This window comes from Geotrypetes seraphini, chromosome 1, assembly GCF_902459505.1.
Source record: "Geotrypetes seraphini chromosome 1, aGeoSer1.1, whole genome shotgun sequence".
NCBI classification, from domain to species: domain Eukaryota; kingdom Metazoa; phylum Chordata; class Amphibia; order Gymnophiona; family Dermophiidae; genus Geotrypetes; species Geotrypetes seraphini.
The window spans coordinates 485,140,918-485,158,561 of NC_047084.1; the positions used below are offsets into that span (position 1 = coordinate 485,140,918).

The 17,644-nt window shown below is 37.4% G+C and overlaps 1 protein-coding gene across 3 annotated transcripts in view; it reads right to left on the reverse strand.

Moving 5' to 3' along the window:
* Positions 1 to 754: 754 nt before the first annotated feature.
* Positions 755 to 17,644, reverse strand: part of SNX30 (sorting nexin family member 30) — a 90,106-nt gene continuing 73,216 nt past the window's right edge. For all 3 annotated transcript variants that reach the window (XM_033925977.1, XM_033925985.1, XM_033925990.1), the window contains 2 exons: positions 12,749 to 12,901; positions 755 to 3,808 (listed from right to left, as the gene is read on the reverse strand). In XM_033925977.1, the coding sequence (XP_033781868.1) occupies positions 3,749 to 3,808; positions 12,749 to 12,901 (213 nt within the window). In that variant the 3' untranslated portion in view covers positions 755 to 3,748. The remainder of the gene's footprint in view (positions 3,809 to 12,748; positions 12,902 to 17,644) is intronic.

Consider the following 17,644-nt stretch of genomic DNA (forward strand, 5'->3'; position numbering starts at 1 on the left):
AGTATTTTTGTTGCTTTAGATCCCTGTAGCTTGGGGTGGCGGAGTTGGGTTAGATATTTTTGTATGCTTCCACAAAAACTTTAAAATTTTGAGGTCACACAACAATGCTTTGAAATATTGACATTTATCTTTATGCATTATTAATTCTGCTTATGTTTGTGTCTGAAATTCTTTAAAATCAAGCTTTTGATTCTGAATAGCACAAAATGCAATTATGACTAGCAATGATCGTCTTACAAACTGTAAGTGAAATACATATTTTTGGCTCTTTTTTAATTAATAAGCTACATGGTCTCTTAAAAGATGAACTGCCTGGGTACAGAATTACCATTCTGCTACACAGCACAGGCACCACTGAAGCTGAGATTTTGTCCCAGGTTTCAGAGAGAAAGGGTCCAAGTGTCTGCCCTGCAAAGGCTAAAGGCCTAGGAGTTTTCTGCTAAGACTACAGTTTCTCTCAGTCCAAGGAGTCAATGAAAAAATAACTCAGCTCTGTCAAGAGGAAATTACATACAGAGTTTACCAAACATTCCTATTTTTGACCGCAGAGAACTCTTTTTCAGATATGTCTGAGGCTCAAAATACTAATTTATAAGAACATCCATACATATATCTTATTGTATCATTGAAAACGAAATATCATAAACTTCAGAATATCTTTTTATTTTACCTACTCACTCATTTACCTACAGCTGGTGACTTATCTTTAAACCCCCCCCCCCAAAAAAAAAAAAAACATCCTAATGTCCCCCCCCCAAAACATATGAAAATGCAATTAGACTCGCTCTACAAGAATTGTATTAGTTGTGTTTTCCAATTATTTTTCTTTTTAAAAAAAACCAAACAAAAACAAAACACAAAGTAATCATAACTTCTCCATTTTCATATAATTTAACACAATTTTACAATGCTGCCAGTTCTGCTTTGTTAAGAGGTAATATAGATTGTGTGTACTGATTTGGTAAAGACAGTTTTGAGCAATACTGAAATCTTATAAGGAGCTTACAATCTTGTGGGTACAGTGTACCTATGATCTTCAAGCTCATTTGTAAAGGAATACCCCTTTAGATTTGCGACATGAAGGGTTGTTACTCACAGACTTTATACAAGGGATTAAGTCCATGGCTGAAACCACTTTTTCCTGCAAATGGAAAGAAGAATTTTCAGCCTTGCCTTTTCAGTGGGTGAACAGTTATTTACCCACAAATATCTTTGAAATTGGTCCTCTATATGAACCAACAATGACAGGACAACAAGCTTGCTCTAAGATCTCTAAATATAAGTTGAAACCTGTGTTATAGGGGAAGAGAATGGGGAGTACATTCCTACACCAGGGGAAAGGCTGCACAGCTAACTAATATTCGTTGAACGGCTTCCAGTGCTTTGTAACCATCAAATGACTCAACTGGCTGACATCCCCCTCCTCTCCCTTCCTGAAACTATTTTACGAGGCCAGCCTGTACAACAGGATAGCAGATAGGTGAATCCACTGTTGTATGTGGTGAAACTTTTCCCCATGGCACTTCAAAAGCAATTTCAAAACTCCTATTTACTATAAAGCACCAAACTCAAACTTCCCAAATGGTTTAACTTATGTCAGTGTATCTCAGACTGTGACTACAGAAAGGTTTGGCTCCTCATAACCATTCACCTTAAAACAGCACATGGTGGTGCTCTGAAATAGAAAGAGGCAGAAACACTATTAACTTATGAAATGCAGGTGCATCACACAAAACAGGAGCTTAGAGCCCTGACTAGTATCATAATTCATATATTCCTATTCTTCCCTACAGTAAAAATGAAATGGGAACCAACTTCCAACATTAATGTGTGTCCTCCCACAAGAAGTGTCCTTATTCTCTCCCATCTAGTTCTCTTTAGAGGATCACCGAATTTTCATTCCCCCATCACACATATTTTGCTACTAACAGTCTAAATGCTGCCAATGACTGCCTGCAGTCAAAACCTAAAGTATCCTATCTGAGGTAGCTCCCTGTCCTACGTTGGCAGCTCTCCTAGCTACAGAGGCAGCTCAAGGAGCAGATGCCTCAACTGGAAATCAAATCCAACCTTGACATTTGGCAATGCAGAGCCCTAGTCACTATGCCACCATCCTCTTCCAGAAGTCATTTTGCTCAGGAGCAGTGGAACATCATTTTGGTTGGAGGAGTCTAACAAGAGCCCTACCGCTAAGCTCTCCAATTGTTGATACTGTATTGGGCAAAATAGTGGTGGGCCATAGGCACTGTAGCCTACCCCATTTCACTGCCTATGTTACTGCTTACTAGTCACTGTTTCCACTGTCCCCAAGAGGTTCTCCTTTCTGCACAGACTAGAATTCTTCACTGTAAATTCCATTCTACCCATGCGGTGTGTCAAATAAGAATGATTAATATTCTGCTAAATACCTATTATGTGAAACAAGAACCATTTAGAACCTGTGAATATAATTTAAACACAGGTCACAAGTATTTACAGATCTGTTGAGGTGCCTTTCACTGTCTACGTTAATGTTGAATTAGTCCACTGAGACTCTAGACATACGCATGTCAAGGGATGTGCTTAAGGCAAGCTTCACTGAGTAGACATGCAACGGGTGTCTGGCAAAGTATCATTCATAACCAACACACACTTGCGTATACTTTGGCTTTGAAAATAGGGGTCCCAAATCTGTAAAAAAATTAAAAAAAAAAAAAAAAATGCATAGGTGTATAGGAGTCCTGCGAGCTTCCCAAACCTCAGAGAGTAGAAATCAGTGGAGTTGATTCCTCCAATGCCAAAAACTTGTCTACTGCAAGAAAGAAGAAAACTAACCATGATCAAAGGTCATTAGAAACCATCTCATGCCGACTGTAAACCTCTCTAGTGAAAAATAAAACCTTCTTGTGGTCTCTGAGCCTGCTTAATCATTTAATTAAAATATATAAATGTCAATCATAAAGAAGCTTTTAAAAAAAAAAAAAAATTCACTGGATTTCAAAAGACAATAACAAAATGTTAGTTGTTCCCTTGGTACAGTTCTTGTAAGGCCCCAGTGCAAATGCAGATTACATGTCTTCTGTGCATTGTGTCTTATTGTGTATGACTGTATGTGTATATATACAATCACACACGCTTATGCAGTTGTTGACTTCATGTGACTCTCCTTAGGTTTTACTTTCATGCCAGGCTTGGTCAATACAATTTTCTGAGTTTGAATGAATCTAGAAAAATCTACTGACACAAAGTTCATCCAAGATTCAGGAAGTTCACAGATGTTCCCATCAGTGTCTCATCCCCCTTATAACTGCTCAAATAAGCAGATGGGAAGTTTACTTGTAATTCTTCCATTCAGTTCAAATGTTTAGCATCAAGAAGATGGAAATAAGATGGTGTATGCTACAGACATCCAAAAAGTCTTTATAAATCTCCAAAGTTTTTATAAATCTCCAAGTCTTTTTGATAGTTATAACCACAAGATCGCACTTGGTGTTCAAACACTATGTGTGATTCACTACAACAGGCATAATAACCATTGCAATGGTCCACCACTAACCATTCAGTCACACTGGAGGAAGAGGAGATGGGGGACAGACTGAATATGAAGAGGTGAGGTCTGGCATTTGCTGGCCATCAGAAGGATGTGTACCAAGCTCAGATGCAGATGACCTTTCTTTGCTTACTCACACACCATGATACAAAGTGGGGTATTCACAGTACATATTGTTGTAGTGCTCTGCATGAAGTCAAAGGTCTAGTGAAGGAGCTTTCACTTGATTTCTTGCTTCTCCTGTAATAGTGGTATAATGGACTCCCAAGCCGTAAGGCACTACAAGAACAAAACAAAATAAGAAAAACAATACTCAGCTTATTAAAGTTTTTGCTTTCTCCCATTTCCTTACAAATCACTAGTTCCTCATGTATTCTTACTTTAACAGTGTTTATTGATGACTGCACAACTATGCAACAATAAAAATGATATAAAAATGCAAATCTTGTCTTCCAATATTTCTTACAAGTACTATCCCCCTTTTTCAAACACCTCCCCCTCCTATTATTACCTCCTTCCCCTTCTATGTTCAATTTATTTTTATTGAAGGATCAAAAAACAATATACAAGAAAAAAAGACATAGCAATAAAATTTGCAAAATCCAAATACAACAAGCAGAGCTGACTCTTGCAGCTCCATTCCACTGAGAAAGCTATCCAAGATGAAAATAGTTCCATCAAACTTTATATGATAAAAAGGAGACCAACCTAACTCAACTCCACACCTCCCACCCCCAAAAAAAGGAAGATGACTGTATATTAACGTAAATCATTTAGCATCAGACTTTGAGCTCTATGTAAAAAAAAAAAAATGCGTAGGCATTTAGGAGTCCTGTGAGCTTCCCAAATCTCAAAGAGATCAGTGGAGTTGATTCCTTCAATGCCAAAAACTCTAATCTAACCTAAGCCTTATATTTATATACCGTATCATCTCCTGAAGTAGGGACTCAACTCGGTTTACATAAGGAAGTCTCTTTTTTATTTTTAATTCTTTATTTATAAATTTTAACTTTTTGACAAACAAAAAGAACAAGAAATAATACAATACCAGTATATTCACAGATACAAATATATCTTCACAATTTTAACAAAGAAATAAGAACCCCAGCTTATATAGTTAGTCCCCCATAAGGAAGGCGGAACTGCAAATTAACTGAAATAAACCACTGGTAATTGTAAAAGAGGAAAATAAAGATGTGGCTGGCTACGGCCCGAACATTACTTCATTGAGCTATTATTGAAGTAGCAGTTCTCACGTAATAGACACACTTTGCCCTTTGGTGGAAATAAATTTTGACAACTGCTGAGATTCATAAAAAACATATCCGTTATCTTGATAAACCATAACACATTCGCAGGGATATCTCAAAACGAACATTGCACCCAACTGCAGGGCCTGAGGTCTCAAAATGAAAAACTGTTTTCTTCTCTTCTGGGTTGAACGTGAAACATCAGGATATATTCTAATAACTTTTGACATGAATGGAACACCTTTATATTTAAAAAAGAGCTTAAGCATCCATTCCCTATCTGAATCAATAGCAAATTGTACCGTCAGCATAGCAGTAGTAGTCTGGACTTCACTATCAGACCTCTCTAGGAAATGAGTTAAATCCAGACTATCAGCTGACAAATTCTACTAGTTTGGATTTTGAGCTTTAACTCTAAAAGGCAAATAATACATTTTTGTGAGAGGCAGATAGGAAGACTAAGGCACCTTCAAAATTTCAATAAGGAATTTTCTGAACATATCATGCGCAGACATGGGAAATAATTCTGGGAAATTTATAATCCGAAGATTACATCTCCTAGTCGCATTCTCCAACATTTCTTTTCTTTTTTTTTTTTTTATTCTTTATTCATTTTTAATCTTTCAACAAGTGTACAATATAAGTAATACATATATTTACTAACAACACTTGATAAATCTATCAAGATAATAACAAATGTATATGTATCTAAACCCTTCTCCCCCCCTCCCTTTCCATACTATTTTCTTAATTAAATCAATCTTTTTCATAGTTCTTTTTATCTTTTTTCTTCATTTATACAATCCCTCCCCTTTCCCCTCCATTCATAAGTAATATTAAGAAAATGGTGTTTATTCATTACAAAACAATGTCAATGGCTCCCATATTTTATTAAACCTTTTATAATTTCCATTTTGTATTGCTATTGAACGTTCCATTTTGTATAGATGACAAAGTAAATTCCACCAGAAATTAAAGTTGAGTCTGCTGTGATCTTTCCAATTGGTAGTGATATGTTGCATGGCAACTCCTGTCATAATCAATAAAAGTTTGTTATTACTTGCCGATATCCGACTCTTATTTCTCATAGACATGCCAAATATCACAGTATCATAAGTTAATGCTACAGGATTTTCCAATAAAGAATTTATTTGATCCCAGATCAAATTCCAAAAGGCTAATATATAGGGACAAAAAAATAAAAGATGATCCAAAGTCCCTACATCAAGCTTACAATGCCAGCATCTATTAGACAATGAACTATTTAACTTTTGTAATCTAACAGGGGTCCAAAATGCTCTATGTAAAAGAAAAAACCAAGTTTGTCTCATAGATGCTGGCAGTGTACATCTTATTCTCCAAGACCAAATTTGTGGCCATTGAGATGCTGAAATTTGATGCTTAATCTCAATGCTCCAAATATCCCTAAGACCATTTTTAGGTTTTTTATTAACCAATTCACTAATAATTTTATACAACTGTGCGGCCTGGTGACCCAGAAAATCTGCCTGGAAGCATAAAAATTCCATGCTATATTGAGAATTTAAATTTTTCCATTCAGGGAACCCTGCCTGAATGGCCTGCTTCAATTGCAACCATTTATAAAATTGTGATTTATTCAGTCCAAATTTATTTTGCAATTGTGTAAACTCAAGCATATTTCTATTTGAAATAACCTCATTTAAAGTTCGTATTCCTGCATTTAACCAATGCCTCCAGACAATCTTAGATCCGCCAATTTGAATCTTGGAGTTTAGCCATATAGATTGATTTGTTGATTTATTAATAGGAATTTCAGTTAAATTACTTACATACCTCAGAGTTTTCCATGTATCTAATAAAAGTTTATTTTCTTTATACAATCTGGGCATCTTGATACTGAGAATGTGACAAAGATGTAAAGGAGACATGAGTCGCCATTCCAAATATAACCAATCTGGAGTGTATTCAATGAGATCTGGGAGGATCCAATACATACCTTGACGTAAAATATAGGCCTGATGATACCTATAAAAATTTGGGAAATTTACCCCACCCTCCTTAATTGATTTTTGTAAGGATACCAAAGCAATTCTAGGTGTTTTGCCAAGCCATACAAACTTAATAATTATTGAATTCAATTTTTTATAAAAAGAGTTTTGAAAAAATACCGGAATCATACACATTTGATAGCAAACCACAGGCAATATCATCATTTTTATGGTTTGACCTCTCCCCCACCAAGATATATGAAACGGATTCCATTGTTCACATAATTCCGAAACCTTTTTTAATAAAAGTTTTTCATTTTCTTTTACTGGATCTTCTATTGAATTTTTAATCCAAATTCCTAAATATTTTAATCTATCCTCTTTCCAAACAAAAGGAAATGAATCAAACATAGATTTTATGCAATGTACATTTAGCGAAAGAATTTCAGATTTATTCCAATTGATTTTATATTCTGAAAATATTCCAAACCTTTCAATCAATTCTAACAAACATGGTATAGTTGAACCCGGATTGCGCAAATATAATAAAATATCATCTGCATAAGCAGATAATTTGTATTCCCATTCTTTCAGGGGAATACCCTGTATCCCCTTTGTCTGATTAATAGCTATCAATAAGGGTTCTAAAACAATATCAAACAGCAAAGGAGATAATGGACATCCTTGTTTAACTCCTCTATGTAGTTTAAAACTTTCAGATAAATTATTATTAATGTATAGTCTTGCCATAGGGGAGCTATACAAAGTTTTAATTATTTGAACAAAACCAGGACCTATACCAAACCAATCCAAAGCTTGATACATGAATGACCATTCTACCCTATCAAAAGCTTTTTCTGCATCTAATGAAAGAGCAAAAGCTGGTTCATTCATCATTTTAGTTAAATTTAAAGTATGAAACGTCAGTCTTGTATTGTTAGAAGAATGTTTGTTAGCAATGAAACCTGTTTGATGTACATCAATTATGTAAGGGAGAGCCTTTGCCAATCTTAATGCCAGAGCCTTAGCCAATAATTTTCCATCCACATTAATTAATGATATTGGCCTGTAATTTGAAACCATAGTGGGATCTTTATTTGGCTTTGGCAAAACAATCACCATAGATTCTGCCATAGTACTTTTAATACAACCTTTATTAAGTTGAAACTGATATAAATTTAGTAAATAGGGTAATAAAGAATTTTGAAATGTTTTATAGAATTCCACAGTAAAACCATCCCCACCTGGAGCGGATCCAACTCTAAGAGACTTCAATGCTGTTTCTAATTCTTTTAATGATATAGGTTCTTCTAAACTTCTTTTCATATGCTCAGGAAGTTTTGGACCCTCAAGAAGATTTAAAAATTCCATACCTTTTTGAACTTTATCAACAGATGACTCGGAAGAATACAACTCTTTGTAAAAAGCCAAAAATTGAATTAAAATATTACTAGTTTGACTATGCATATTTCCTTTCTCATCTTTTATTGCAATTATTTTTATTCTTCTCTTTTTTGCTTTAAGATAATTTGCAAGTAAACTTCCTGCCTTATTAGATTTTCCATAATACAAGGTTTGCGAAGAAAACAAATCTTTCCTTGCCATTTTTGAAGAAATTTCATTATATTTACCCTTAGCCTTTAATAAAGCTTGCAGATTTTCGTGATTCCATTTATCTATTAATTTGGACTCCAGCAATTTAATTTCTTTTTCCAAATCTGAAAATTGTTTAATAAGTTGTTTTTTAATATATGCAGAATAAGAAATAATATTACCTCTTATAGTAGCTTTAAATGCATCCCATTAAATTTCCGCATTAATATCTGCTGAAGTATTTATTTGGAAAAATTCCAAACTTTTTAACTTAATTTCTTCAAGAAAAGTTGAATCTGAAACCAATGCATTATCAAACCTTCATAATGATCTATTATAATCATTATTATCTAATGTAAGTGTAATCCACACCCCTCCATGATCAGATAAAATAATTGGATCTATGGAGGCTTGTGTCACTTGTTGTACCATGGAATTTGATACCAATATGTAATCAATTCTTGAAAAAGATTTATGAACTGGTGAGCAAAAAGAAAATTCCTGATCATTAAAATGAAGAATACGCCATATATCTTTCAAATTACAAGTATTCACCAAATTATCTAACCCTAATGATTTTATATTTTTACTTGTTTTTTTATCCAAAAAAGGATCCATAACAGATTTAAAATCTCCAGCTACTGCTAACTTAGAAGCAGCCAGTGGGAGTATTAATTTTTGTAAATTTGTAAAAAATTCATTTTGATTCGAATTTGGGGCATAGGTATTTAGTAAAGTCAAAGTATTATTTCCCATACTCATTTCCACTTTTATCCATCTCCCTAAAGGATCAAAATCCATCATTTTAAATGAAGCTAAACATTTTTTGTTAACTAATATAGCTACTCCTGCCTTTTTCCCTACTGCAGGAGCGAAGAAACAGTGTTTCACCCAATTATCCTCTAACTTCCTGGATTCTACCACTGACAAGTGTGTCTCTTGAATGTAATACACATCAGCCTGCTGTCTTTTTTTCTCTTTACTGGGTGATTAAGGCCATTGACATTGAGTGAAAAGATTTTAATCTCCATCATTCCAAATAATCTTTACATATGCTCTTCCATTTATTTTATAGAAACAACAAACTGAAATGAGTTGAAATGAAGAAACACCATTTTCATTCATATCCCATCCTACTACATCCCTACCCCAATTATCAAATCCCCTTAAACCCCCTCCCAATCCTCCCTCACCCACCCTTGATAATGACTGATAAAACCTGGAACCGCACATACAGGACCAAGCAAAGCGAAAAGAAAGCTCTATACAGACCTCAAATATAACACAATATTGTATGTAAATATGCTTTCACATATAGTAAATGTAATGTTCTGGAAATATTGAAAATAAAAATAAAAAATTAAATAAAGATCTAGCACTCAGTATAAATGGCAAAAGAGAATCTCAAACTCTATATATCTCCTAAAAGAGTTAGACTTGTAAGATACTTAAAAATATAAAGTAATTATTAATAATATATTATCCTCTTTTTTTTTTTTAATTAATATTTTCTTAAAGGAGGATACTAAACCCAAACTTAGAGTCATTTGAAAACCTCCTATAACAAAAAATCATTTTTCAAAACTCTGTATCATAACCTCCAATGGCTTATATTATCCTATGGCTTAAATCTGACAATATAATCTCTAATCATTTATATTTTATCTTCATAAATTATAGTAAACTAATAGATATCAAAGTATTCCAATAATATCTATTCAAAGATAAGTAAAAGTAAAGGGAAAATAGCTACAACTTTAACAGTTATCATTTGAGTAAAAGATATTAAAGGCATTCTAAAGAAATAAACTGCCATCTCCTTCAGAGTTCCAATTCACAGTTACCATTCAAAAATAAAAACCTATCCAAACTGTCAATTAGGATGTTTTCAATATATCAAGACGAATAACCATAACATCAAAAACAAAGAAAGAAAATCCTAATCCAGTTTCATGAAGCCATATTAAATTGACATCGGCTGTTCCCTTTGATTTAAGTACATTTCTAGTTTCACTGGCTCATCAAAGCTCATAGTTTTATTGTCAATAGTTATTTTCATAATCGCAGGGTATATCAGCCCAAACCTAGCTCCGATGTCTCTTAACTTCGGCCTCATGTCTAGAATTTTTTTTCTTTTATCAGCCGTTGTTTTAGCGAAGTCAGGAACGATGTGTACTTTGGCATCCTGACATTTTAAATTTGCATGTTCCTTAGCCAATCTTAACACCTCTAAAACTTGTTGATGTCGTAACAACTTGAAAATTATAGGGCGAGGGCCTTTTAAAGTATCAGGTCTTTTCATTGGTATGCGATGTGCACGTTCAATTTCAATCGGGTGTTTGGATTTGATGGGCAGGACTTTCATCAAAAAGTTTTCAACAAATGAAACCGGGTTGCTTTTCTCCACCCCTTCCGTACGCCCAAAAGTCTCAGGTTACTCCGCCTCATGCGATTCTGGCAATCCTCCATTTCCTTGGTGAGTGCAAATATTTTATCTCTGTCCAGTTTATATTGCCTTTTTTCATTTTCAAAGCTGTCCATTCGCATTTCCAATTTAGTTGTTTTGATCTCTAACACTTCGGTTCGTTTATTTAAAGTTGTTACTTCTTCTTGTATCTCATCCAGTTTTTTGGCGTTTTTTAAAAGAATTTCCTTTATTTCTTGAATTTCCTTCCAAAAGTCGATGTCGCTTTTCTCCCTTGACAACGGGCACTTCGATGGTGTTGCCGGCTCAGATCTTTTAACACTGCCGGTATTAGAAACCACCATTTCCGATTTATTTTGCTTTCCTGAAGCCATAACGTTATCAATTTTCTTCGTTTTGAGTTCAAATTGAAATTTTTGATTTAGTATTTTAATTCATGAATGTCTGTTTATACGGAGCCTCTGCCTTACCCGTCCATACTCGTGCACTCCCAAGCCACGCCACAATGCATTCTCCAACATTTCTATGGTTCCCACTGTCCATAACCCATGTTAAGGCTTGTGTTTCAACTATTTTTAACCCAGTCTCATGTCCGTCCACTTTGTTTTCCACTTCTGTTTCTTCAACCAGTTGCTCACAGTTCTTTCCACCTCTTCATTAAGTTGAACAGCTACACTTAAAGGCATTCCTTCAATTTTGGTAAAAGATGAAAATCGCATGGTGCTATGTCTGGGATGTATGGTGGATGAGGTAAGACTGGGGACTCATCTGTGGTGTTTCATGCTGTATAATGCCTAGCATAGTGATGTTACAACAAAATTTACTTCTTGTGCTTCTGAACTCTTCTAAATCATTCTTTCAAAGTTTTCAGTGTTGCAAAGTAATGTTTTGAGTGATCCTCCCATTGTAATTTATGAGTTCACCAACCTCTCATATGAGACTTATCCATTTGCTGTCACAGGTCATCTGCTTCATTTTTGATCACATAATCAGCCCTTCCTGGTCCAAAATCTTTACATTTTTTGGCCCAGCAATGTATAATACTCATATCAACACAGTCATCACCATAAAAAAACTGCTTGCGATAGTGAATTTCAATTAGAGGGACTCCTTCAAGAGTCAGAAATTCTATCATGGTGTGTTGCTTAAATTGCACCAAAGGTCACTGCATGCTTCCATTTCACAAGCAATAGCAAAACAGCCTCTTCACATGGATACTTCTTGGCAACTGAGTTGAAGGAAGAGATTTCAAAGAACACATGAATATGTGATGCACCTCAGTGCTGTCAACCATTGATGAATTATGGAGATGAAGGCATTACTTTTCATTTAACCCTCATGATACAGTCCTCTAACATTAAGAACCCAATTTTAATATATTTATATCAATAAAATACACATACACACACTAATGCACTGGTTTTTCATTTTAGGCATAATTTCTTTAGAAGACAACGGTGTTACTCATTCTGCTAAGTCTGAGGGTGTAAGTACAAGTTCTTCAGAGAGGGAGATGAGAGCACTCACTAAAGTCTTGAACTTTGCTCAAGCAACAGTTACTTGGCACAAAGTAAGGCTCCCCAAGTGACCATACCAAAAAGACCTTCCCACCCCTATGCAGGACACATGCTGTGGGGTCAGTTTATTAAATAGCTTTTTTCACAGACATGCAGTCAGGCTTTGATATATCAGACCTTCAAACCAACCAGCTCATCACCAGCTTAAGCAGAGTAACTTTTAAATGCACTAAGCAGTTTTAACTTGAGCTTCAAAGTCGATCTGTAATGCTAATTTAATTTTTTGCAAGCTCCTGTACTTTGCTACTTCTGGGGTTTAAAAATACCTTCACGCCTGCTGTTGTAGTAAGGGTAAGGGAGTGGGAACAAAATGCACATTGAGGAATTGGGATTACAATATATAAAACATTTCTATACACAGTGCATAAGCCATAGACATTTTCAAACCCCTGGTTCAGAATTACCTTTTCATAGTACTGAATATTCTTGTCTGCCATGCCCATGAGCAGCTGCCTGAAATCTTGCCCCTTGTTATTCTGCCATCTCTCCATATCTGCTTTCAGGTCGGCATTGAAACACTCCACCCGATCCTGGCACCTCTCAACATCTGTGGGCACCTTAAGGGAAGTACATCAACATTTACAGCAAACAGAAAAAAATGGGAGATTGTTAACATTCTAACCCAAACAAAATCTTTGCTACTTTAATGAATTAGAGATGATTATAAAGAATGCCTTACATATATAAAAATATTACATAATATAGCCTTTGTAATCATCCCTTTCCCCAACCTTTTTATTTTTATTGTAATCCGTTGATTCCCTCTTTCTCCATGTCCTCAATTGTATTTTATGTTTTGTTTACTTCTTTGTTTCCTACCCTATTTAATTTATACATGTTTATTTTAAATTAAATTTTTTTTAAATTGTAAACTGCTTAGATTTACCTTTGGTTTTATATTTGTGGTATATTAAATAAATTGAACTTGCAATTGAACTCTAATTCATTAAAGTAGCAAATTCTTTGGGTTAGATCAATTTGACCAGTTACTCCCTATTTATAATTATTCCTGTAGATTGTTAACATTCCCATTTTTGACAAATAAAATTTTCAGTTGGGGATTCCTTTTAAAATTATCCCCATGTTTTACTAAGGTGCGCTAAGCATTTTTGGCACACGCTAAATCTACACACACGCTAAACGCTAACGCGTCTATAGATTAGTGTTTAGCATCTGGTTAGCGCACGCTAAAACACTTAGCGCACCTTTGTAAAAAGAGCCCTATATTTTTTGAAGTAAAAACAGAAATTAAAAATTAATGCAGATGGATGACATTAGTTAATACAGTGCTAGAATTTATTTTTTTTTGCTTGTGATTATTTTTTTCACATTACACTATTTCTGTACAAGTTTGTTGCTTGGTTATAATTTACACATACAAACTCTTTAATCTCTCGAGTTTTGGGAAGTTACAAGATCTTACATAGCTTATTCGGGGGGAGGGATGTTTCTTCCTGCTGAGATAGACAGGTGCTCCTGTAAGACATCCCATGAAGACATGCATCCCCAGCCATTTTCAGATGTTCACAGTAGAGAATGACGCAGGCACAAATTTTTCCCCATCCCCGTGGGAACTCATTTTCCCATTCCAGAAAGTTCTTTTCCTGTCCTTACCTTGTTCCTGCAAATCCTGTCTTCATCTGCACAAGCCTCAAACACTTTAAAATCATAAATGTTTGAGGCTTGTGCAGTTAAGGCAGAGTTTACAGGAATGGGGCAGGGGCACGGACAGTAACAAAATTCATGGGGACGGGATGGGGAAATTGAGTTTTTGCAGGGATGGGGACAAATTTGTCATTCTCTAGTTCACAGGGGATGGAACTCCTCTCATATGAGGAAAGACTAAAAAGGTTAGGGCTCTTCAGATTGGAAAAGAGATGGCTGAGGGGAGATTTGATTGAAGTCTACAAAATCCTTAGTGGAGTAGAACGGGTACAAGTGGATCGATTTTTCACTCCATCAAAAATTACAAAGACTAGGAGACACTTGATGAGGTTACATGGAAATAGTTTTAAAACCAATAGGAGGGAATTTTTTTTTCACTCAGAATAGTTAAGCTCTGGAATGTGTTGCCAGAGGATGCGGTAAGAGCGGATAGCGTAGCTGGTTTTAAGAAAGGTTTGGACAAGTTCCTGGAGGAAAAGTCCATAGTCTGTTATTGAGAAAGACACGAGGGAAGCCACTGCTTGTCCTGGATCGTTAGCAGGGAATATTGCTATTCCTTGCGTTTTGGCCAGGTACTAGGGACTTGGAATGGCCACCGTGAGAACGGGCTACTGGGCTCAATGGACTATTAGTCTGACCCAGTAAGACTATTCTTATATCCTTCCCCCCCCACCACTTGCCACATCTCATTCTCTAGTTCACAGTCCTCTCCCCTCCAACAAATTGAACCAGCAGAACAGCACAGTTACTTACCATAACAGGTGTTATCCAGGGACAGCAGGCAGATATTCTCACTCATGGGTGATGTCACCGACGGAGCCCCGGTACGGACCACTTTAAAAGTGCATCGCAACTTTAAGAGTTTAGAAAGTTTGTGATAGCCCGTACCGCGCATGAGCGAGTGCCTTACCACCCGAAGTAGGTGCGCGGTCCCTCAGTTAAGATAAGCCAGCTAAGAAGCCAACCCGGGGAGGTGGGTGGGTTGTGAAAATATCTGCCTGTTGTCACTAGATAATACAGTAAGTAACTGTGCTTTATCCCAGGACAAGCAGACAGCATATTCTCACTGATGGGTGACCTCCAAGCTAACAGAACAGAATGGCGGGAGAGTTGGCCTTAAGAAAATACATTTTGTAAAACTGATTAGCCGAAGTGCCCACGTTACTTCGCTCCAGAAACCATCCCTCCCAAAAAAATCCTCGAAGAGTCAACCACACATCTTTAAAGCCCGTTCCCCCCGCCAACCTCCCTAACCTTGCCTCTGACTTGCTCACCCCAGTCCCAACACTCTATTGCAATGCCAGATCCGCTTGCAATAAGACTCAAATCCTGAAGGACCTTCTTGAGGACTCTGACCCGGGATTCCTATGTATCACAGAATCCTGGATCACGAAAGATGACATATTTACACAAAATGAACTCTGCTCCCACGGCTACCAAGGTCTGTTCTCTCCCAGAACTAACCAAATAGGAGGCGGTCTGGCACTAATTTACAAATCTTTCTACGATGTCCAGCTCATCAAAAAGAGCTGCCACACCTCTCTAGAATACATGTTGGCCTCGGTCGACGACGAACTCCAACCTCACCCACTGGGTATCCTACTTCTTTATCGCCCACCTACCCCTTGGAACAAATCCTCTGATCTCGTTCTCGAAACCATATCAAACGCCTTCCCTCAAATTTCAAAGGCTCTTGATCATCGGGGACATCTCCACCTTGATGACAATACCAACAAGGATACAATCGAACTGAAGAGCTTCCTCGCCTCTCTCAGTTTTTCACCCCCTTCATCATCCCCATCCCATGAAAAGGGTCACACTCTAGACCTTATTACTTTCCTTGATCTTACCGCTTACAAAACCTCAGTCGATGACACCCGCTGGGAACAGGTCCCCTGGTCTGACCACTTCCTTGGGACCTTCTCCATCCCCATTTTCATGTCACATCTCGGGGCTCCTCCCCTCTCCTCTAATTCCATCACCTTTTGCAAAAAAATTTCAAGCGACCTGTTCTGGATAAAATTTCTCAAACAACTCTCCTCCGCTCCTAAGCCTGCAGACCCTGAATCCAACTGGCATAACTGGACCGCCCTCTCCGAATCCACCTACTACTCCCTCGCCCCCCTTTCCACCAAATCCATCTCTTATCCTCGCAAAGCCCCCTGGTACCTCCCTTATCATAGAGAACTAAAGCAGAAATGTCGAGCCCTGGAGCGCAAATGGAAAAAATCTAACTCCCCTACAGATAAACAATCCTGGAGAGCCAACATTAAGCACTATAATTCTACATTAAAAAAAACAAGAAAGAACTTCTATGGCGAGAAAATCTCCAGATCCAATAACCAGAGTAGTACACTTTTCAAAATCTGGCGCTCTCTAACCTCCAAAAAAGACTCCACCTCTTTCCCCTCCTCTCCCTCAGCCGATGTTCTAGCAAATTTCTTCAATGATAAGGTCACTACCTTACGATGCTCCTTCCCACCTGCAGTCTCCTACAACTCCCTGGTGCTCACTGACCCCAACCCTACTCTACCGGCCTCCAGCGCTATCCCAGCCGACAGACTCTGGGCTGCCTTCGACCAAGTATCCGATTCCATCACCCTCAAACTCTGTCTCAAAATGAATTCCTGCAATTGTTCTTTAGACCCTTTCCCCTCCTACCTCTACGAGGAAATACCCACTCAAGCCATCTCTTCTATTACCAAACTCCTAAACTCCGCTCTACATTCGGGCCTTTTCTCCCCAGAAATGGGCCATATCGCCTTAACCCCTCTATTGGAAAAACCCGACCTCGACCTTTCCACTCCATCCAGCTATCGCCCAATAGCAAATATCCCTCTCCTAACCAAGATGCTCGAGTCCATCATATCGACTCAACTCTCATCCTACCTAGGGAAATTCTCTATCCTCTTACCCTACCAATATGGCTTTCATCCCAATTTCAGCACCGAATCCCTACTGACCTCCCTAATCTCCAAGGTCCAAAAACTTCACTCCCGCAACAAGTTCGCTGTCCTCTCGCAATTTGACCTCTCTGCCGCTTTCAACGTTGTTAATCACGACATCCTACTTTACCAACTTTCCGAGATTGGCATCACCTCCACTGTCCTTGAATGGTTCTCAAAATTCCTTCGTTCCCGTTCCTACATTGTCAACATGAATGGCACCTCATCCTCCCCATGGACACCAATCTGTGTAGTCCCGCTAGGTTCACCTCTTTCTCCTATCCTCTTCAACATTTATATGTCCTCCCTAAAACTCCTCCATCTATCCCCCCTTGAAACTATTTACACCTATGCTGACGACATCCTTGTCCTTCTCGAGACCGACTCGAACCTCACTGATCTCCCATTGAACATATCCTCCTGTATCTCAAACCTCCAATCTTGGGCCCACACCGTCCAAATGAAATTGAATGAATCCAAGACAAAACTACTTTGGCTTGGCCCAAAATTAGCTCAGCTACCCCCCTCAATCCCACTGTCTTCCGGCTCCTCTCTGCAGCTCGAATTCTCCAGCAAGGTCCTGGGTGTCATCATTGATTCTACACTGTCCTTCAACGACCACCTCAACTCCCTGGTAAAAAAATGCTATTTCAGCCTTCACATGCTGAGATCAGTAAGATCCTGTTTCCA